Source organism: Penicillium diatomitis (genome assembly GCF_028827545.1).
Source record: "Penicillium diatomitis strain IBT 30728 chromosome Unknown utg000001l_segment0_segment0, whole genome shotgun sequence".
Taxonomy (NCBI): Eukaryota; Fungi; Ascomycota; class Eurotiomycetes; order Eurotiales; family Aspergillaceae; genus Penicillium; species Penicillium diatomitis.
Window position 1 is genome coordinate 1,420,251 of NW_026623173.1, and position 22,457 is coordinate 1,442,707.

At 51.7% G+C, this 22,457-nt stretch overlaps 6 protein-coding genes across 6 annotated transcripts; 3 read left to right on the forward strand and 3 right to left on the reverse strand.

Annotated features, from left to right (window-relative positions):
- Positions 1–294: 294 nt before the first annotated feature.
- Positions 295–3,843, forward strand: N7539_000428 (DUF3433 domain-containing protein; the record flags this gene model as incomplete). Its single annotated transcript, XM_056930032.1, has 1 exon — positions 295–3,843. The coding sequence occupies one exon, from the start codon at positions 295–297 to the stop codon at positions 3,841–3,843; it is 3,549 nt and encodes a 1,182-aa protein (XP_056794325.1).
- A 645-nt stretch (positions 3,844–4,488) lies between these two features.
- N7539_000429 (lytic polysaccharide monooxygenase AA11 family protein) lies at positions 4,489–5,643 on the reverse strand (the record flags this gene model as incomplete). Its single annotated transcript, XM_056930033.1, has 1 exon — positions 4,489–5,643. The coding sequence occupies one exon, from the start codon at positions 5,641–5,643 to the stop codon at positions 4,489–4,491; it is 1,155 nt and encodes a 384-aa protein (XP_056794326.1).
- A 5,238-nt stretch (positions 5,644–10,881) lies between these two features.
- On the reverse strand, positions 10,882–12,024 carry N7539_000430 (IMPACT family protein; the record flags this gene model as incomplete). Its single annotated transcript, XM_056930034.1, has 1 exon — positions 10,882–12,024. One exon carries the CDS (start codon positions 12,022–12,024, stop codon positions 10,882–10,884), a length of 1,143 nt encoding a protein of 380 aa, XP_056794327.1.
- A 539-nt stretch (positions 12,025–12,563) lies between these two features.
- On the reverse strand, positions 12,564–14,503 carry N7539_000431 (putative aromatic amino acid aminotransferase; the record flags this gene model as incomplete). Its single annotated transcript, XM_056930035.1, has 3 exons — positions 12,564–13,626; positions 13,706–14,264; positions 14,368–14,503. 3 exons carry the CDS (start codon positions 14,501–14,503, stop codon positions 12,564–12,566), a joined length of 1,758 nt encoding a protein of 585 aa, XP_056794328.1.
- Positions 14,504–16,506: 2,003 nt separating this feature from the next.
- Positions 16,507–18,692, forward strand: N7539_000432 (LCCL domain-containing protein; the record flags this gene model as incomplete). The annotated part of the gene is made up of 2 exons (XM_056930036.1): positions 16,507–16,970; positions 17,060–18,692. The coding sequence occupies 2 exons, from the start codon at positions 16,507–16,509 to the stop codon at positions 18,690–18,692; spliced, it is 2,097 nt and encodes a 698-aa protein (XP_056794329.1).
- Positions 18,693–19,186: 494 nt separating this feature from the next.
- Positions 19,187–22,113, forward strand: N7539_000433 (uncharacterized protein; the record flags this gene model as incomplete). Its single annotated transcript, XM_056930037.1, has 8 exons — positions 19,187–19,249; positions 19,399–19,422; positions 19,498–19,616; positions 19,711–20,270; positions 20,332–20,630; positions 20,699–21,130; positions 21,219–21,460; positions 21,573–22,113. The coding sequence occupies 8 exons, from the start codon at positions 19,187–19,189 to the stop codon at positions 22,111–22,113; spliced, it is 2,280 nt and encodes a 759-aa protein (XP_056794330.1).
- Positions 22,114–22,457: the final 344 nt, after the last annotated feature.

Sequence of the window (22,457 nt, forward strand, 5' to 3'; positions counted from 1 at the left end):
TCTGTCTACCTTGAAGCTCTTCGACTCAGTTGTCTACGCGCCTCAGATGGGGCCAGCGTTTGGGCAATGCACGTTCCTTGCACAGGCCTCGGAGGCTCCAGCAGCATTCATGAATTCAATCATATACGTATGATCTGATGGTCCTGCTTCTCGTGATTGCAATAAACATATTAGCACATCTCGCTTTTCTGGTCTCAATTGTAAAGACGCTGGTCCTCGTTTTCTTCCTACAGCCCAAACTCGGTCAATTGCCGCTGAGAGGCCGATTCGATCCCTGCGCTGCTCAAGGTCGACATGCTTGCTGTGTTACCTAAAAAGGTCTCTTTGTCGTCCTTTAATGCCGGCCTGCAAGGCTGGCGTCCGACTTATCTACGAAGGCGGGTTCTACTGCTGTTCCTGCTCACTTTTATTTCCACCATCACTGCACTTGAAGCCCTCTTCCACGCGTCGGAGACTCACAATGGGATTGCGGCATCTTCTGAAGGCCGTCATTACCTCTGGACGTATGGACCAACTGCTATATTGACCGTTATAACGACTTTCTGGGCGCGTGTCGAATTTCAATCTAAACAAAATGCTCCCTGGCGATCGATGCTGGAGGGACCCCAGCCAGCTGAGAAGAGCGTGCTCTTAGATTACATCTCTGATATGCAACCAGTGGCCATGTGGAAGGCATTTTGCAACCAACACGAGATTGTTTTTGCTGGACTCCTGTGCTCTCTATTGCTGCAACTTGTCATTGTCTTTTCGACTGGTTTACTCACCCTCCGAGAAACTTACGTCCCGAGAAGCGACATACCAGTCCAATTGCACAACGAGTTCAGAGCGAACAGAGCCAGACTTGAGACAGTCGGATCACAGCCCTGGGACATTATAAATGGTGTTCTATTTGACAACCTCACTTACCCAAGTGGTACCAACGAGAACGTCACATTTCAAGAATTCTCGGCACCCAGTCTAAGCTCCGATGCTGAGATTACAGCTCATATTAAGGGCTTAGGGGCCGACTTGGACTGCAGTCCTGCAAATGTCAAAAAAAAGAGCCTCTATTATCTGACCACGGAATTCCACAAGGATGGAACGTTTGAAAAGAATGCAGTTATCCAGGACTGGCAGCTGACCACGCCTTCCTGCTCTATAAGAAATCAAGCTCTTGTGAGCGGATTAGCTATACAAAGTGGCAATTTTCAAGATGGGCAATGCGAAAATATCAATGGTACTGACGGCGCACGCATCATTGTCTCAATGCTGGAAATTTCTGGACCTTCCGGCCACAAGTTCCGCACCTCGCCGCCAGCCCGCTTCCCTCCCAGCAACACTACCTACTGGGGTGTCGATATTGCAGTGAACCAGTCACTAGTCTATATATGCAAGCCTACACTATCTCTTATCAATCTCCAAGCCAAGGCAAACTCCACGACCCTCTTGTCAAATAAAGTACAGCTGAAGGTCTTGAGTGCTGAAAGCCTCACTCTGCCTGGCATCACCCCTGGAGACATTTCTTCGCTCATTTCTAAGAACGCCAGTCTTACCACAGGGTTCAGATCAGTGGAATTGTATCGTCCATTCCCACTTGATGCCTATGTGTTGGACAGTTTCAAGATTGGACTAGTTCTGATAGGAGCGGATGTGACAATTGACAACCTGTGGCGTGATGGTGTCCTCCGGGATTCAGCCTCTGCGTACTATCGCGCAATGACGGCTCAACTCCTTCACAGTGGTTTATCAGCCGGAACGCATCGGAATACGACGGGTTCTGCCATAGTAAAGGAGAATCGAGTTGTCGTGCTACAGTTCCCACTTCGTGGCATTGAAGCCTGCCTGGTACTGATAACTTTACTCGTGGTGCTGATGATCCTGCGTACGGCCCATAGAACCACTGCCACTTGGAATCCCGCGCATATTGCATCAATTGCTGCGATTACGGCCGAAAGTGGCGAATTTCGTGATCTACTGCGTGGGCTTGGAGGGACATCTGAGAAAGCTCTCCACAGCAGTCTTGCAGGCAAACAGTTCTTCTCGGAAACCACACTTGACAATTCACCCATCAAAGTTCTGAGGAATGAAATGGAACAAGATACACCGTCGAAATCCGTCAAACTCGAATATAGCAAATGGAATCCTTTTCCGGGACGTTGGTCTCGGGTCGTGATTTTTGTGTTGGTTGCGTCAATGATAGCGGCTCTGGAAGTTCTGCTTCATCTTTCTCGGATTAATGAGGGTCTAGGCGATGCGTCTTCTGCCAACGAGTCTAAGCATTACCTGTGGACTATCTTACCTGCACTAGTCATGTCTGGTACGAGAATGTTCTTCGCAGGCATGAACTTCAACATCAAGTGTCTGGCTCCATACGCCCGCCTCAAGAAGAAAGACGGGTCAAGTTTTCGACATGCAATGAGCATCAGCTTCGTAGATGCGCTCGGACTGAACAACACTTTTCGGTCCATGCAATCGCGGCACTTTGCTGTTCAGATCACTACGCTTGCCGCAGGTGCTGCCTTCTTGCTGACAATTGTTGTCAGCGGACTTTACTCCACTGTTGAGGTCCCAACACACATCTCTGTGAATTTCACCCAAGTTGGGGGTTTTCCTGATCCTCGTACCATTCCGGGTGCTCAATTGCTTACAGATGAAGTCGGCGAAGTTGCTGGGATTCTCACCTCTGAATATGTGCTCCAGTACAATTTCAGCTTCCCGCCATGGACATACGAAGAGCTCGCCTTTGCAAAACTGTCAATGAACACGTCCATGAGCAAGTCAGAAGTCAACGGCTCCTTTGTCGACGTACGTGTTCCTGCACTTCGGGCCGCACCAGTTTGCCATATACAAACAGAAAAAGACCTCCTCCCAGTTCTGACTAGCACTGGAAAGTCCTCGAATGCAACATACGGACTCATTGTGCAGTCACCCGATCTGGCGTGTCCCGGAAACAATACGGACACTTATGGGAACTTCACTCTTTTCAATGGCCAACAGCAGAGAACCCAACCGTTTGGGTACTCGTCGCAGGGAAACTGCCATTCTGTGGCCGGTGGCGTGGCCGGACAGACCCATTACACCGTCACGTACGTATGGGGCTATATTGAAAACCTTGCCGTCAAACATATCGCAGGAATGGTCTGCATGCAGTTCGCCGAGACAGTTGACGTCTCGACACGTTTTAAGTTACCAGGCATGGAAATCGACCTGGACCATCCTCCTGTCCCGGACGAGTCATCGGTTAAGCCAGCACCGGATCTCTACACCCCCATTCCGGAGTGGTGGGTACTGAACAAAAACGGTATATATGCAGCACTTGACGGGTTCTTTCAAATCCTGGTATCTGGAAAAAATGCCATTCCCGTGGAAAATCTCCAGCACGCGCAGGACGATGCCGTCGTGATCGAAGCAATCAAACGACAACACAAAATCATCAACGCGTTACAATTCAGCAATTATACACGCGGCTCCGCCAACGATACAATTAGACACGATCCGTTGCCGGGCAATATGACTAGCTCCAATCGGCTTCGGGTGGTACAAGACGCAACGTCCACACGAATTCTCGATGGCCTGCTCGCAGCGATGCTCGTGCTAGGAATCATTGGCTCGTGGCTCCTCGATACAGACACTGTCCTCCCGAAAAGCCCTTGCAGCATCGCCGCCGTCGCGAGTCTCGTGGCGGACTCGAGACTGCTCGATCAATATCTGGAGGGCGCTTGGACACCGGATCACAGCACCCTTGATCAAATTTTCTCGGATCGGCGTTTTTATTTGGGCTGGTGGCAAGACTACGATCATACTGGCGCGGCTGCGACGAAAACTTTTACTATAGACCACGTCCCTACAGAAGGAAGCGCTTGAACCTTGGTAGTTCGTGATCTCGGCGCCTTACCACGGACTTTGGATGTCCTTTTGTCACCTTTGATTGTTTCAGCCAACATGCTGCTCTTCTTGTATATTTCTGCATCCAAGATCATTAGAGCTAGAAAGTGTGTTACGGTGGCGCAGAAACTGTACACTTCAGATCTAACATGAAGGTGCTTATAAATCTAGATCATCAACGATAGATGGATTCATTGCATGAGTAGGTAACGTGCAACCACAGTGTCATCTCTCATTCGTTCTACTGAGCCAGGTTGGACCCGGTAACCATCCCGAGACCTTTCGCACTAGTCGTCCATTTCTTATTGAGAGAACAGCTGCCAGAGAAGCAAACAGAGGGAGATCTCCCGAAGAAGCTAAGCAATGCCTTGTGATCACATGTTCTTTTTCGTTGCCTTCTAAGGTACACCAGTCTTCTAGTAAGCCGCCGGGAAAAGCATCAAAACATAGCAGAGCACAAGCGACACCAAAAACAAGCACGATCATGGTTCACGAGCTGAAGCCTTGCCAGAAATGAATAAAATCTATAGAATGGATCAAATCAGGCATGATGAGGTTGACCGAGGAGACGCTTACGGAAGCGTAGTTCAGTTGCGCGGCGAGCTACCTTGGCCATAGAAATTGCTAGGTCCGGGCTCTGACCGGCGGCACACCGAGTACCTGCCGCCATCTGCTGCGGGGGGTCCACTGTCCACTGGCGCAACGCTGAAAGGCGGTACCAGCAATGCAGTTCCAGCTACCCTCATTGTTGCAGGGGCCGGACAGCGCAGCTTGACTGTTTGGTTCCGAGGTGGACGAGGGCAACGGGGCGACGGAACTGGTAGAGGGAAGGCCGGGTTGGGGGACACTCAGGACTGTAGTCTGGTTTGGTGCAGCTGTCGAGACGGGGACAGGCGCGCCTGTTTGAGAAGGAGACCCCGTAGGAGCACCACCCCCGATGGTAGAGGAGACAGGTTGAGCGCCCGAGCCCGAGCCCGAGCCAGAAGAAGAGCCGGTGCCGGCGCCAGAACCGCTGGAGCCCGAGCCGGAACCAGCAGAAGAGCCAGAGGCTGTAGTATCGCCTGCTCCGCCGAATTTGGGAACACCTGAACAAGCAGGCACGCCCTCGGGAGCAAGTTTCGGATCCTCCTTCCACGTCTCCACATTTGGGCCCGGCTGAGGGAATCGAATGTCGACCCCTTCCTGAGTGGTGCAGCCATTGACGTTGGCGACAAACATCGGCGGATAATTGGCGGTTCGTTTCTGAACCGGTGCGACGTCGCGCTTGGAAGAGCCACCGGTGACAGTGACAGGGGCACAATTCATGTACATCTCTCGGTTGCCGATGCGATTGAACCAAGTCCAGGCGAGTGTATACTTGCCAGGGGCAATGTCCTCGGGGATTGCGAACTTCCACGTGTCGGGATCCATGGCATTGGCATCACCACCCAGATTTCCGCTTTGCTTAGTAGGGCAGCCTCCATGGAAAGACTTGATGACTTTCCAGACGGTATCCTTAGTGGGGGCTCGGTCTTCAGTCAAGCTGATCTGACAGGAGCCGCCACCGTGGGTGGCCTGACCAAGGAGCTGCAGGGTCTGATTGACTCCGATCTCCATCATGTTCTCAGTAGACACAGTGTATGTGTTACCGCGGAGCTTGCAAGGGAAGTCTTCACCCTGGGATTTGAGGGGGGAGTTATCAAGGGTGTCCTTGCCATAAGGGACGGGAAAAGCCATTTTCATATGGGCATTGACGCCAGCCACCCCGAGGGCAGCGATCAGAAAGGACTTGACGAACATGGTCGAAGGTGGAAAAGAGACTTTTTAACCGGTTCGACAGATCAAGACTTCGAAAGAAAAAAAAAAGGGTTGTAAAGATTCAAGTCGTACCCGACGAAATGAATACTCAAAAAAAATGAGGGAGTGGACGTTGGTAGTCGAGAAGAATTTTCAGAGACAAAACGATAGGCTTCCTGCACCAGAAGAGTAAGTTGATGATCTGGGAGGAAGAGGAGAGAGTGAGGAGATGCTGGAAGAGGCATGTTATATATGGATGGACAGGGAGGCTTGATGGAGGTGGGCAATTGTAGGATGTAGAAGCATGTATAGGCAGCCATGGATGTTGATGGAAAAGAGGGAAGGAGTTGCTCGGCTGGAACTGGCAGTATCTCGAGATGGTGTTTGGAGCGTAGCAGTGTACTTTGCACATGTTTCACATGCGTCGGGAAGTGTGTGAGGTCGGGACAAGAAAAAGCCCCCGTGAGATTGTTTGTAAGAGAAGCGGGTTGTAACAGAGTGGAAGGTTCCATGACTCTGGCTTTTATGCGAGGGGATGGGGTGCATCCAGTGCTGTGGGCGATGGGTGATGATTGTAGGGAAAAGGGTGGGGATCAAGACAATACCTTTGTCAAGGATCAGAGCAAAACTGTATCGAACAGAACCTCTGTCTTTCGTTGTTGTGATTGTGGCTTGGTGAAACCAACAATGACAATGTCTCCGGATGGAAAATGTGATAGAATGTCTTGGCTGCTCGCAGCAATGACAAGGTATCGTTGAAGGAGTGTTTTGATGCTCGCCACAGGCGATGACTACCAAGCACAAAGATTGAAAGGGAATGGAAGACAGGACTAGCCTGCTGAAGAGAAATGTCGAACCGTGAAACGACGGAAGAAGAAGAAGAGATCGCGAGATGTCTGTAGAAAATCTAAGAAAAGACGGAAGGGTAGGTGCAGTGACAACCCGGGAGGTTTTATACTCGACATGAGTCAAGCACCGTCATCTTTTTTTTCTTTTCCGTTTTCTTCAGCACCGTTTGCTCTCCTTTTTTTCCTGATTTTTATTTTGTGGAAAATAGGTCAGAAAATCAGGACATGATTTCTTCATGCCCTGTGGAGTCTGTGGACTGTGGAGGAGATTCAGTACGACGTTGGTTTGTGCACACCACAGCCGTCCTGACGGCTGCAGGAATCTGGAGCCTGAAAAGCTGGAGATCTAAACCTTTCAAACGGAGGCCGCATCCTAGTCATCATCAGACACCCTAATCCACCAGTCATTGCACAAAGCTTCATTCTGTCAGATGGGAATACGCCTTCAGCACAGCAGTCTGACACGATGAGTGGCCCAATGTGGCGGTGGGAGGTGTCGCATCCGTGCCCAAGAGACTCAGTTCAACGTCCGTCACAAACGGCACTCCATTCGATTCGAAAAACTGGCATGTTTCAAGTGGGAAGCTCCATTTCCCAAACCAGCACCGTGCGGACTCGAGTCAATGGATGCCGAGTGGAGTGGAAGACACATGGACTCTTGGGAGTGCAGTGGACGAGTGGACGAGTGGACGAGGTTGAGAGCCACTCAGAGGCTCGGAAGACGATCGTCGGACTGGGCAGATTGACGAGAGCAAGCGTCGAAGCGGCTGATGAAGGAGCCAACCATCACGCTCAGTAGCGCAATTCGCAGGAAGCTTCAAGGGTGCTGACTACAGCCGCAGACGGAGACGATGGAGACATCTCGTCCCACGTCGTTCTCTGATCCCTGAAACAGGTTGCCTGAGCCAATCGCCAAACATGATGCACGAACGCTGGAGGTTTCGTACCACGACACTCAGTAATCAGTACTCTCTACGTGAGAGGTCCTGGTCCATCTGCACTGGACGAGCCGACCGCTGGAACTGCGATCGGGATTGGCTGTGGATGGAAGCCAATTGTCGACGCCTCTTGTTTTATGCTCTCATTTTGACTTTTATCGACATTCTCTGGTACTTCTGGTACTGCTGTATTGACACGGAACGGGAATTGGCTACTGAGCGGTTTCATCTTTCTTGTCTCTTGGCCTTGGCTAGAGTGAGAGAGATGGAGTCGCGATGGACACATGTTGAATTACACACATGATACATATTCATCATTGACAGACAACTGACAGCTTCACCCGCCGTTCTCATCCCCATGACAGTGTTGTTATTGACCGGGGTCTCGCGGAGAGCTCGACTTTGCCTTCCGGGCGCTCGGTACTCGCCGAGCCAGCCGCCCGGATGCGCCTGGAATTGGTCTTTTTCTCAAGCTGCCGTCCATCCCTGCGCGCTAACTCGACCATTTATGACTTGAATGATGCAAGTTCCTGAGCACAAGGGTGCAGGATCTATTTAGAGCTGCATTTTGACTCGCTCCGACTCTTATGAGACTACATGGTACATAGTACATACCCTAATGGACCACGTTCCCCCGGTGCGAGTCCATTGCAAGAACAACAACAACAACAACAACAACAACAACAACAACAACAACAACAACAACAACAACAACAAACCACTTGTAGACACTCATATCATTCATATCGGAACTCGGAGTCTAGTAGCCTTCGATGCGATCACTCCCCACATGCAATGACACCCTATGACTAACCGGATTTACAGTTTAACCCTCTGAAACAAGAGAAACTCCACCGTCCTCTAGCCGAGCCGCATCGTAATAACAGTGCCTGAGTGCACTGGCTCCTGCCCTATATGACCATCCACATAAGATTTGTCAACTGCACTGCGTGAATATGCGAGCTACCTGGCACATGGCGAGGACCTCGGCTATCGACCTTCGAAATGGGACCCGTCTAGTCATGCTGCCGGGGTATCGAATTCACTTTCTGAGAGTGAAGAGCAAGGGCATCTTGTGAGTCACGAGGGTCTAGACTAACTGGGTCTTGTGTGATGATGATATTCAACAAAATGCTGGTAATTAATACTTTGCACATAAGTCCATCGTGCGAAGTGGGCACTGGGCAGTCATGCGACGGAAGTAAACGACCATACGAGTCTATCGGATTCGGGATACGCATTAGTGTCCGAGAACATATTTTTATTTGGTAGGATTAGCTCTGGGGGCAGAATCGCTCACTATTTCAGCGACAGAGCTCAGGTACCATGGACTATGGAGTACATGATTGGCCATATACATGGTGCGGCAAGTTGCAACACTCTGCTTTCCTATGGAGAGTCAACAAATCTGTGTACGGCCCGACTCGGTCGTGGCGCCTCGAGGGCTACGGAAAGGGTCGAAATTACGAAAGAGTCATTTGTGCAGAAAAGGAGCCACGCGGTCTGTTCCCTAGATTTCGGATCTATATGCTAATTTGTCTCTTCACACCTGACGAGGTCACCTCGGGCATCACTTCACCAATGCTGCTACGCCTGTGGAGAAGCAATCTGGAGGACGCTGTTGAATGTTCGTCGACGTAGCATCCATATCCATCCATATCTAGACTACCGTGATTAGTGGTCTAAAGACCTCCCTCTTGTTCAAGCTAAGATTTTCGGGCCAGGATTCTGTCAAAGTACTACTCCATCTCATTTAGCGTCATCTCCAATCACTCGCTTCGGATATATTGGTATTCATGCCGTTCCTGGGAGACCATGGTAACGAGACCATCAATCAGCTATTCCACGGTGTTCTAATATCTTCCGATCTCGAGGTCGCGACTCGTCACGTATTACTTCCAGGACGCATCTGATGTCGAGCTTGTAAGCGACTCCACGAACAGAACTCAGTTTAACCCGGGGATTGCACTTCTTAGATAGCCGTTTCAAATTAAGTCTGATCCACAAGGGTTGTATAATACCTCTGACAGGTGATACTTTCCAATTGATGGTCACAGCTGGGTGCTCCGAAGCCCACTCGACTCGGCTACCTCACAGCCTCACACTGACATGACCTCCCCCCAATTGACTCAAATGGGTCATATCATGGATCCTGTCCCGCTCGGCAATCTCTTCTTGCCAAGGTTTCAGAGATCTCATCGATCAAGGTTTCATGTTGCTCCTGTGCACCACCGACCACGATGACCTTTTGCAACGAATCGTCCCGAGCGATCTTGGCCATTCAAGGTTGACGGTGTTCGATCTCCATATGGCTCCCGTCACCCTGCATATCGACTAATCTAAGTCTCCTTTTGCTGGTCCGGGTCTCCGAAGATGTGGATCCTTCAATTCTACGGTCCCTCCGGACGGCATGGGGACGGTGGCGGACGTTTGGGTGTATCGACTGCAGACTGTAGTCTGTGGTCCGTGAATCTGGGCTGTTGTTAGTGCACACTGCACAGGGCGATTACTTACTACCATTACACTACTTTAGAAGTTCAGTATGCTTGCGGTACGGGACGTCGCCTTTTATACTAGTGAAATGCCAATGTCATCTGAAATACCAGTGTCGTCCTTTGACAGTGAATTCAATCAGTCCGAGTCCTTCTCACCTACAAACTACTGAGACAACGACAAAAGTCGATTCATTCTCTCTCTTCGGGTCATGAGAAGGGAGATGAGTCAAAATCAATCTCCGATACATCAAAAGCATGGCCAGAAATGTGCTGGAATGTAATTTTCGTACAGCAGATTTACTACTGCCGGAATGGGTAGGATGTACCTTACAAGATTGGGATGTTCCAGGAAAGCCCTCAGAAGGAAAGTCTACGCAGTAATTGCCAAGGGCTGGGCTGCAGGTCGTACTGACTCAGGACTAGCATGAGTATACTGTACCAACAGTCCAAGAGGAGACCATGAATAACCCACCAGGGGTTTGGCGTTGATGAACCTCGAAATCTCCATGGGGTTGTCGTTTGAAACATGCAACATATTCAGTCTCTCCTACCCGGAGCTCTGTCGGAGGCCGTTGTGTCCCCGAGGTAAGGGGAAAAAAAGAAAGATCAATTTTTGAAGGACAAAGAGTCAGGCATGCTTGGGTATCATCTCCACAATCTCCTTGTCGTTTGTAGGCTGGGAGCCTCAGGTATAGTGTCGTGTAATATGGAGGGTTACATCGTCATGTCAGCGGGCTTTGGGACCGAGAGATGGCCCAGGGCCACTTCAAGATGTTGAAGATGTCCAGACTTGATGAAACCCCCCCCCCCCCCCCCCCCCCAACCTGCGAGAGCGGGCAACATGAGCCGTGTCAATTCGTACGCTGGCTCTCTGCACCGAGAATCGAATGAAGACGGAGCATCTGCTGATTGTCCCTCCAGAACTGGATATGGTCTCTTTCTTGCTCAGAGACCACAACCTCACTTCTTCCCCTTCTTCTTACTCTTATCAGAGGCACTCGTGTTCTCCCCCCTCGTAAATCCCCCCTTGACCAAAGCATCCCTCCCGGCATCATTAATCAACTTGAACCTCGCCGGCCCCAGATGAATCCGACCAAACCATCGCGTCACAACAACGAGCACATTCCACACATCCATCAACTGCATCATGTGTAGCAAGCGACCCCCAGCAGCCGTTTCCCCATCATCATCGTAATCCTGGATCACCGTCTCGGCCGTCTCCGGGGCGTGACTCCCGGGTTTCGTCGATGTGCGCGCATCACTTTCCTTGCTCTGCTTGATGCGCCATGCGCTGATGTTGTGCGTCGCGGCCGCAACTTTGTCATCCGTAGACAGGAGATGGTCCAGAAAAGCCTGCGCCTGCGCAAGGCTCTTCACTCGGATGGCGCGGGCCACGAAGACGGATTTCTTCTCGGTGAGAACGTCGGAGATGGTCCAGTCTGGTGGGTGATCGAGTCCATATGCGTCTCGTAGAGAGAAGCTCGTGAGGCAATCGACCGGTGCTTTGGTATTGGCGTTTCCAGGTTCTGAACTTCCAGCAGCCGCGAGATGACTCGATTGAGTCTCGTTGGGCTCGGCGTCGTCCTCTGTTGCTGCTGCTGCTGCTGCTGCTGCTGCTGCTGCTGGGGTTTCCTGAGCCCCACCAATATTCAACTCAGGAAACACCTCCACGGCTTCACTAATCACATCAAACAGACACACCGCGCCCGGTTGCCACGTCCTTTGAATGATATCTTCCAGCACGTCCACCGCAACTTTACCCTCCCCTCTCGCAGCCGTCGACGCTGTACCGAGCACCTCGGGTCGAGTCTCAGGGTACGTAGATGCAAGCCCCAGCCGGAAGGACAAATTGGCTTGTCCTGGAATATGCAGCGTCACTTCGGTTCGCGCACTGTCATCCTCGTGTCTGGAATTCCCCAGATCGAGTGTACCGGCTCCAGCTGATGCGGCATTGGATTGCGCGGATCCCAATCCCAATCCCAATCCCAATCCCGACCCCGACCCCGAATGTGTTACCGTGATGGTATCCGGTTCGTAGATGGCATTAATAGCTTGGATTTCTTCGACAAGCTCTTGGTTGGGAATGGAGTCGAGCTGTATCATTTTTTTTTGGTGATCTTTTGTCCTTTTTATTTAACCTCCCGGGCTGGAACGGGAATGCTTTGACTCAAGTGACGATTTTCAGCCCCTCATGCGCGTGCGGAGAACTTGCATTCCCCACACTTGTGCGCCTCAGGCACGAACGAAGTCGATCAACAGAAGAGGAAGAGCACCGGGGCGCTTTCCATGCTTGAGCAGCGCGCGTCGATACTTGACGGACCAATGCAGTAATGAGAAAGGGACAAGGGCGGAGTGCTCATGTATCTTTGTCTTATCGTCTGTAGTAGTTCCAAGAGGTTGCTACAAATTTGGTCCAAGTAGTCCTCGTCGAGTTACATTGGGACTACTATCTAGGTAGGTTAGTGGAAGGATCCGAGATGGAATTGCTCGGGCGTAAATAACCCAACACTATTAGGTATTGAACTTTGGGGCGAATCTCATAAGGAAAGTCGTTTTCTTTACTAGATCGACGGAAAGGGCGCAGACTTATCATCCACGTGTGTCAAAGCAAGACATGCTGAATTCAACACAGCCCATCCCGCTCAACATCCAGGTCCCAAGAAGCTCACTCCTGAATTCAACTGCAGATTGCCCAAACTCGCGAGTGTCTTTCCATCTCCACTATCCTCCAGCCCATCCAGATTCTTACGCTTCCAGAACGATCGGAACCCATCAATCAGTCGGTTTGTATACGAGGCAACGTCACCGGGATCCATGGGGGCGAACGAAACACGGATATACCGATGTTGCTTTTCCACCGAACTCGGCCCAGCCGCAAAGATCTGACCCGGTCCTACCAAGCACAAGTGTGGCTTTTGAGTCAGGTGCACCCAGAAGGCCTTGGAGAGCCTTTGCTCACTGTACTTGGCTCGCAGCGGGTGGTTTTCGAGATGAAGCTCGACCCAGGCGAACATGCCGCCCTTGGGCCAGACAAAGTCGAGCATTTGCGTTCGCTCAACTATCTCCCAGTCGTTGCCATGCTCAGCGACGGAGGACGGATCCTCACAGGATTCATCCGAGTACAAGTACTTGTTCTCCTCTAGGATGGTGCACATGTCGTTCATCCGTCGCTCGTAGCCTCCCCTGAGCCCTTCCAGCCAGCGGACCCACCCGTCCATGTGCCAGCTCCGCGAATCACGAGTCGCCTTGTCCTTGAGCTGTTCGCCGATGATCGTTTGGGCCACGATGGCTTGCACAAACCCCGAAGGCTGCTGCGTGGACACCTCGGTGATACGAGTGATTCGCTCAATGACCGCCGGTTGCGCGGTGATCCAGCCCAGACGACTCCCCGGGGCGACGGTTTTGGAAAAGGTATCGAGTCGAACAACTCGTCCCTCCGTATCGATGGAGAGGTAGGAGGGGACCAGGGAGTCCAGGAACGCGTAGCCGGAAGACTTGCCCTCGGCGTTGTAGCTTCGATCGTACGGCGTCGACATGGCGGTCGAGCCTCCTCGGTGGTGAGCTTCCTTCTCATATGCAGATGGGAATTGCAAGTTCCAGTACGGCTCGTCTTCAACAATGATGACATCGAATTTTGAGCACAAGGCATAGATCTCCTTTCGCCGCTCGATCGATAAGTTCCCTCCCGTGGGGTTCTGGCCAATTCTATTACAAAGCCGGGCCATGTCAGAAGAAGAGTTTCAGCGCTTCCCGCCGGGTACAGATCATCGATGCTGGGACTCACGTCACAGTGTACATCAAGTGCGGCCGTCGACCGCGGCGAAAATCCCAGTTGGAGAGCACATCCTCCAAGCCTCCTTTACCGTGGGCCACCATTCCCTGCGCATCCACGGCCACTGTCACAATGTTGAGACCACGGGGTCGAATGGTTTGAATGGCGTTCATATAGGTGAACTCCTCACAGAGAACACCTTCCCGCTGCTGTATCCAATCTCGGTCGGGATTCCAAATGTTGGTGAACAGCTCGACCGCCTTGGAGAAGCCATCCGTATTCCCGCAAGAGAGAACGATGTCGGGCCCATCTGCATAAGGTACGTTCGGATGAAGATGTTCGCGAGTAAACTTGCGCAGGAAGGAGAAGAGTGGCGGGTAGCCCTGAGCGGTGCCGTACTGCAAAGCCGTGCTTAGGTCGATCTTTTGTGAGGGATCTGTGATTGGGACCTCTTTGGGGACGATCAATCGATCGGCTTTGCCGTCATCCTTGCTGGATCGCTCCAGACGTTGCGGTCGTGCAACGGTGGCCTCGAGGGTATCGTAGGGAAAGTATGAAGGATGGGGTAAGCCTATATGCGACGAGCAGAACGGAAGAACCAAATTTCCCACTGATTAGCCGCAACCACACGTCAAAGGCCTCACACAGACGACACGACAATGTCAAGTCCTTACCTCCCGCAAAGTTTGCGATTCCTGGAATGGCAAAATACTTGTAGAATTCCTTGATACTGCTCGGGGCTCGATTCTTGGCCGCATAGGAGAAATGGTGCGACAAATCAAGTGGCTGCGGAGATGGAGTGGGTGCCATGACGATCGCTGCAGCTCACCGGGCGTGCATCTACCCGTTCTTATGTCTGGGGAATGAGGAGCAGCGAAGACTTGAGAAGGTGGGATGAGATCACGCAGAAGGGGAAAACCAAGATCTTATAGATGTCACCAGATATAGCAATGCAGAGATCGAAAAGTCAGATCTGACCGGCCATGGAAAACCTGCTTGAAGTTTCCCCGCACAAATTTGGCCGTTTAGTCCGAAAGTGCTTGATAAGCATCACTTTCACGGGGCCTCGAGTCTGAGCCGGAGCCGCTGGGAATCTAATCCTCGGACGGTGAGTGGGTCGAGCTTCCCAACCCTTGAGATGGAGGTGTTGATCCGGTCCGGTAGTCGATTGATTGGAAGGAGATAACGCTGACATTTACGACCCTGGCTAGAGGGAGGACAGACACCCCAGGGAATCTGTGCTTCGCGATGGAGGAAAGTGAAGGGCCTCGTGGACAAGAAGGTCTTGCGACTCTGGGAGTCGCTACGCCGCAGTTTATCAGTCCAATGGTTCCTTGGAGTATACCAGCTTTCCGGGCTGATGATCCACAAAGATGCTGTTCTGGCAGGATATCTGTAGACAGACTTGAAGACATGATGCCGACCTTGTGCATCAATCCAGAGGGATCACCTTGAGATTTGACCGTGTATCGACGAAGGTGCTTACCTGCTTATATATAGCCCGTTCTATACTAGGTATAGGTAGCCCTGGTAGTGGCTCGTTCAAAGGTTTGAGTACGGATTTAGGTCCTGATGGGAACACTGGCTGGGGTGCTGACCCTGAACCACCTTGATCTTGCTCAATCGACCTTACTATCACCTCCTACCTGGGGTACAATGTTACCTGCATTGCTCCGGCATTACGTCCGAGTCAAGTAGAGGCAATCATGATAGACAGACACTCCTACTATGATGACATGGAATGCGATGCTTGCCGACGTCTTTCCATGACTGATTCAGGTTCTGTGTCCGGTCTTGCCATCCTCTGATTCGGACAGTCAGGAACTGACAGTCTGACCCGGTCATCTGCAACCAACTGCGTGAAGAATCAAAGACAGGTGGACCACCGGTTGTAGCCGCTTCATGCCCAATTGGAGTCCATCCGGGGATTTCATCCGGGCGGCTGGCTGTTTGATGTTTGCTCTGTTTGCTCATGCGGTCTTTATCGGTCCGGCATTTCGTCCGTCTCGGTATGGATTAATGTTGATCCACTCGATCTACAGACTGTCAACTTTCAAGTAGTAGTAACGAGTATCTCACATGGAGTTGTAGTGTTACTGTCGAGATCGAGAAAACATTGAAATCGTACAAATTCACCTCCTACACGCGCGATGCATTCTCGATCTCGAGATCTGATGAGATATCTGGTCACAATGCCGACCGGTTGGTATCAAGCAATGGAGTTGAGCACATCTCCAGTCCTGTCCGTCCAGTCCAAGTCCACCCTCACCCCTGTGACCCTAGCCGACGGCGGCTTCGGCGGTGGAACGGAAGAACCTTTCAAAATCGCCACTGGGTCTCGATCGCGACCTTGATTGGGGAAGCCTCCCAGCACTGCCGCCCTGTCACGAACCGCCCCAGTGTCTCTTTTCTTCCTTCCCCTCACAAGGCTGGGGCATTCTTGGACTCTTCAGATCCCACGCATTGTGTCTCGCACCCTGGGGAGGTCAGACTGATCATCAGGGCATCTATAGGTACATGACTCAGGCATCTCACTCTCTGATCTTGTCTGTCTTTACATTTTTACCTCCCGTCTCCTCCGCTGCAGACCTCTTCGACCTCTTCGACGCTGGTCAACACACCTCTTCGGTCGATCCTCCACTCGGCCTGTTCGTGCACCTGAAGAGTCCCCACTTCCCATCCTTAGCGCCCGACCGTCGTATCCTTCGGCGACATCATAGTCATCCATTATACTCATAGTCGCCCGAGCGCTCGTCCTTGCAGACCTCGTTGTTCGACACCCACACATTGTTCTTTACGGTCTGCGCTCAATCATGATCGGGGAGGGCCGGGAGGAGGCCTCTCGTCTATATGTGCCCCCATTAGACGAAGATGAACCAAATGACTCAAATCCCGATGCATCCGAAGATTGCCCGCCGCCTGACGTGGAAGCTGGAGGCTCACTCCCAATCTGGTTGCAAGAATCATCCAAGTCCTTTCGTTGGGGCTGGATTCCCTTGCCGCTTCGAAAGGTAGGTCGGGCAACGGTGAATTGGGTCAAAGGCCCTGATCCTCCGCACACCCTACTCCTTCGACCGCTGTTTCCGCGCGTGCAAGAATTACCGGCGCAATACCTCAATCATTTCTTCCCGAAGCGCAAGCAGAAGCTAGCGCTTCTGCTCCTTCTTTACGTTGCATGGTTCTTGCCATGGTTTTTGGTCTTGTTGCACTCCCGATCATCCGGGTACATTGAGGGATACGGAAAGCTAGAAACTCTCTCTTGCGGGTCCACATTCTGGTGAGTGCCAAACTCTCGAGCCTGCCATCCTCTCCTACTCCGCGATCCACGCCGCCGACAAATACTGATCCTCCATGCTTAATATTTAGGCAATTCGATAATGGCTGCGGTATGAATGGGAACGACTGCCGCCCGTTCTCCGCGTCAACGCTCGCATTTCGGTGTCCCGCCAACTGCCGCGACCAGAAGTTGCTGGAGCCACATGTCGTAGGCAACCAGACCTTCAATTACCAGCCCTTGGTCATTGGTGGTCCGGTGTCGGAATCAAACATTTCGGCCATCTATCGAGCCGATAGTTTCATCTGTCAGGCTGCGATTCATGCCGGGGTCATCTCAAATGACGGAGGCTGCGGAGTCGCGAAGCTCGAAGGTGCTGCGCACTTTTTCCCCTCTGTCAAGCAGCACGGGCTTCGCTCAGAGTCCTTTCCCTCAACATTCCCCAAGTCATTCAGCTTCCCTTCGTTGCCTACACACCAGTCGAATTGCCCTGCGGACCCGCGCTGGTCGCTCCTCGGGGTGACTGCCGCGGCCCTGGGGATCCTGTGGCTGTTCTGCTCATCTCCGCCCATCCTTTTCTTCAGTGCTTTCTACATGGTGTTTTGCCATACCGGGTTGGTTGCCGATCCGCCATCCTACCCCAATCTATCGGACCTTGTGTCAACGCTCCTTTCGCGATTGTTGCCCGCGTCGTTCGTGGTCTATGTCCTATACAAATTCTGTGCAACTCCACTTCTTCAGCCCCTTAGATCACCGATCTATCAGTTCGAGAAGGCCTTTCTCTTTCTGCCTACTCTCTTTATTGGAGCGTTAAACAACTACACGTTTGCGCGATTGATACCCCTCCAGCGCCTGACCCCCATGGACATTCAGCAACAACCGGGCGCAAAGCTGGCCCTTGCCATCGTCATCCCAACTGTGCTGGTGATCATTCTCAGTCAAGCCTGGACGATTCGCCAAGGTGGCCTGCTGCCCCGCTATCTCAAGATTTATGGGATCATGGCTTTGATCATTTTGATTTTGCTTCCGCTGCCCGGCCTGCGGCTGCGCATCCACCACTACATCCTCGCTATCTTGCTCATGCCAGGAACTGCGCTCCCCACTCGTCCCTCACTGCTCTACCAGGGCTTGCTTCTCGGCCTGTTCATCAATGGAGTTGCCCGCTGGGGCTTCGCATCCATTATTGAGACTCCGGCAGCTTTGGGTGAGTTGGTTCCCGGACGTGCAGGCCAGAATTGGTGGGGGTCATCCTACCCCAACGTCACTGCATCGTCCGTCGAAATCGCTCTACCCGAGCCGGTGACAGGGATCACACATCAAGGGAACGGCAACATCACATTCTCGCTGTGGGAGCCTGAGCGCATGTCTCAGCTCTCCGTGGACGGAGTCTCTGTACTCCTCAACGATGTTGAGCGTTGGCGCGGTTATCTCGATGAGGACCCTGCCGGTGAATTTACCTGGCATCGGCATGGACACGAGGGGTTGGAGCTGGTGAATACGGCACTGCTCCAGTCTCGAAGCCCAGGCGGCGGAGTGCATGGGGAAATACAGTCCGTGCTTTCTCACGGCAATAAGGTCGACGACTCAAGCAAGGACGATGTGCCAGACACCTTGTTCTTTCGCTTTGCCTTTTTGCGTGGTGCTGACGCTGGCGCTTACAGTCCGGCTGGAGTCTGGACGAGCGATGGAAATTGGATCGCTCCAGGATCTGTCAAGAAACAATAGACATGTCTTTCAACTTACCTTGCAATAGTTAGCCATGCTTTTCATTGCTCGATCCATCGAAATGATTGGCAACTATTGATTTTGCGCATGCTGGTCATGGTCCCATAGCTGAACCGAGTTGAACAAATGTCCTTGTTGTACATGGATAATTACCTGTCTACGATCACGTGCCGTACTGTGAAATCCTTGCTCATGAACCAAAACGCTGTTGTAGATCGTCGAATGCTAAATAGCCTCGTGAGATAATCAAGCCTGTCTTGGGGTGTGGTCCCCGTCTTTCCAGATCCGAGGACCGAGCGCCGAGCGCCGAAGCTTTGTCTCATCCAAGCCGTGGCTAGCAAGTTGACCTCTGCCAACCTCAAATATCCAGCAAAACCGCCGTGATCTGCCCGAGAAGAATTCCTCACAGGCAAGAAGAAGCCCGAGAGTAATTGACGACTGATTTCACGGGGTGTGATTAGTAGTCCTAAGCAAAAGCCATCAGTCCTGTTGTCATGGACTTGGAGAGTTCCGACCACGACGAACGTGATGCACCGGGCGCTTTGACCCGACGAGCGGTAAGTACGGGACTCCACCTTTTTCCCCGGAGACAAGAAGAGTGGGAGGCATTTCCACGTTGGCGCATACCAGATGCGTGGTTGAAGGACAGTCGATTCAAAGGCAAGACATGCTGATGTCTTGGTCTTCTTTGCTCTTTCTTCGCTAGTGCGATCAATGTCGTCTTCGAAAGGTAGGTCAAGCTTTGTATCATTACAAAGTTCGAGTCCGCCAAGAGTCTTGCAGATTGAACTGAGATGATTCATAGATTCGATGCGATAAGCGCAGCCCTTGTTCGAATTGTCGTAGCTCGACTCTGACATGTCGGTTCACCCGCGAAGGACAGAAATCCGAACCTCGGCGTCGTGTCTTGATATCTAGTCAATAGTACGTCAAATATCCACCTGTCGCATGCTGCGACGGCCCGAAAGCATCGCCTTGAAGTGTGAATTCAACATTGATAAATTCCAAACCGATCCAGTGAGAAGAAAATCGATCATATCGAAGAACGCCTAGGAGGCGTTGAAAACACATTACAGCGCCTCGGTAGCATCGAGCAGTCCCTCAGGGAGATCTTGAAAACATCCCGACAATCGAGCGGACGCCTTCCGGCCACTGGCACGATCAGTTCGCTCCATTCATCAGTGTCGCCTGCAGCCCTAGCCGCCCATGTTCATTCACAAGCGACTGCATCAGAGAGTACCGAGTGTAAAGGTCCCGGTTACACGTCCAATCCTGCAATCGAGCAACATGAGTCGGTTCCGCAATTCGAGGGATATTCCTCTCTTGCGGCTCACTCGGCCTATGCGAAGGAGTTCCTTGAGTCGGCAGTGTCGCATAGCACCCCCGAAGTACTATCAAGTCCCAAGATTGGCGAGGCTCTGACGTCCTTGAGACAGATTGTGGAAATGCAAGACAAGCAGCAGGATGGAAGAGTGCACAGAGGTCAATTGTCGGGCCAGCTGGGGAGTCGTCGGGATATTCGCGAGCTGGAAATGCCGCCAATGCCGGAAGTTCTGAGTATCCTGAAAAGGACAAAAGGTACGATGGAACAAGCACTCTACCAATCATAAGCTCCATGGGGAACCTAATGCGTATTTAGAACGTCCGCCGGGTTGCTTCGGAAACTACCTGCCTTTCTTCACGGTTGACTACTTTATCTCCAAGTGTCAGGCAGTCTACTTTGCGACTGAGGATTACTCTGATGCGACATTTATCATCGCTAATTTCGGTCTGAATGCCATATTCTCTGAATTTGGGATCATCGAGAATGAGAATTCAGTCAAAGCTGAGTATGAACTGTATGAGAAGATGTGCAAAGATAACCTGGAGGCGGCACTGGCGAGCTTGAACTTATTGATGCCGGTCACCCTGGATTCAGTTGTGGCTCTTACCCTTGGTGTAGGTCGTTCTTGACTCAAGAGACTCGTAATACAGAGATCATTCTCAATCACTGACCGATATAATAGGCAATCCACGGCATCGAAATCTCCAAGCCTTCTGTCGGCTGGACATTTGCTTCTACTGCCGTGCAGATGTGTCAAAGCCTGGGATACAACCGTCTTTCCACGATGGAAAATGATCCGATAGAACTTCAGCACCGCAAGCAGGATCTCTTCTGGTCTGCATATACCATCTCCAATATGATGTCTCTCCGGGTGGGTCGAGCTTCCGTGGTGCAGATTTGCGACGTGGATATTCCTCCTCCGTCGGAGTGTTTTGTGGACATGGGAATATGGAGCAATGTTTGTGCGATCTGGGCCCGACAAGCCATTATACAGAATGATATCTACGTCAACCTGTACAGTCCCGCGGCCCTGAAGGGACCGGAGAATCAACGTGTGATGCATGCAAGACGGCTTGCTGGTGAGATGCAGAGAGAGGTCTTGGAGCCATTTGAGGTAAGACCTTGTATGATCTGGTTTTCAGGAATCATTCGCGCGCAGAACACCAACACTGACCTTTTGTTCTTTTTTTCTGTGTCATAAGCAAATCATGATCAGAGACCTCAATATAACCGACATCGACTACATCTATCTCCGATCGGACGGCGTGAGTCGCTTGGCCATTCTGACCCTCATATACCGCGCTATTCCCGCCGAGCCCGGGTCCCCAAGCACATTCGTCCCAGAATGTACGCAGACTGCAAGGGCCGCTTTGGAGCTCCACCAAACGTGCGCCGGAAGTCTCAAAGAAGCGTCCGAGAATTTACGAACCTCTTATATGCATTGGTACGTACCACTTCAAGCTGATCTAGAGCGGGACACTGAAGCCTCACAACCACATTGCGTCTCTCGATCGTCTTTTGAGAACCCCCGCTAATCAGATCTGCACCAATACTAGGGCAATTCTCACCTCCCCTTTCGTTCCCTTCATCGTCATATTCTGCAACGTCATCACCACCTCGGATCGCGAGGACCTCGCCCGCCTTGAGGCCTTCACCGCATCCCTCCAACCCCTCTGCCGTTTCTCTCAAGCTATCGACCGCCTCCACAACCTGTGCTCCATGTTCAGCACCGTCGCCCGTCTCTACGTCGAAGCCAAGACTCGTAAACAAGCAGGTCAAGACAACAACATGGATGCCGTCGGGCAAGAATTCGACGCTTATTTGACGGCGCTGGGCTTGGCTCCTGCAACTTCCACGGCACAGAATGTCTGGGGCGGAATAATCCCCGACGGCGGTGCTTCGGCGATGAATCTGGGTTTGACGGAGTCGGGGCTCCAGAGTCAGAGTCAGGGTCATGACTTTGTAGGTAGCGCTGGGATGGATCTGTCGGCGATGGCGGGTATGTCGCAGGCGACGCAGTTGGGGAATTGGTTCTCAGGCAATCAGTATATTATGGGGTTGTTGGAGGAGGATCTTGTGCAGTTTAATCCTTTGTGAAACTGTTTTTGAGGGCGATAGAGGATGATCTCGCCATGTATCTATCTTTTGTATATGAACAGGCATCATTGCAGATATTGAGAAGAACTGCGAGGCTCTGACATTGAAGCTCATCAACTCAATGTTTGTTTCAACACTACTATTATCCAGGGTAGACCATCTTGTAGGAATCGACCTTTGATTTTCAGCACATCTATTCAATCACGATAGGCTCTGGTCATGGGGTACTACCATATCTACAGGGCCATACTGCGGACGAGATGAACGGGACACTGAGGGAAAAAAAAGCAAATATCAGTGGTGATCTCACGTGGTTTCCAAGAGTTCATCAACCCCAACCCTTG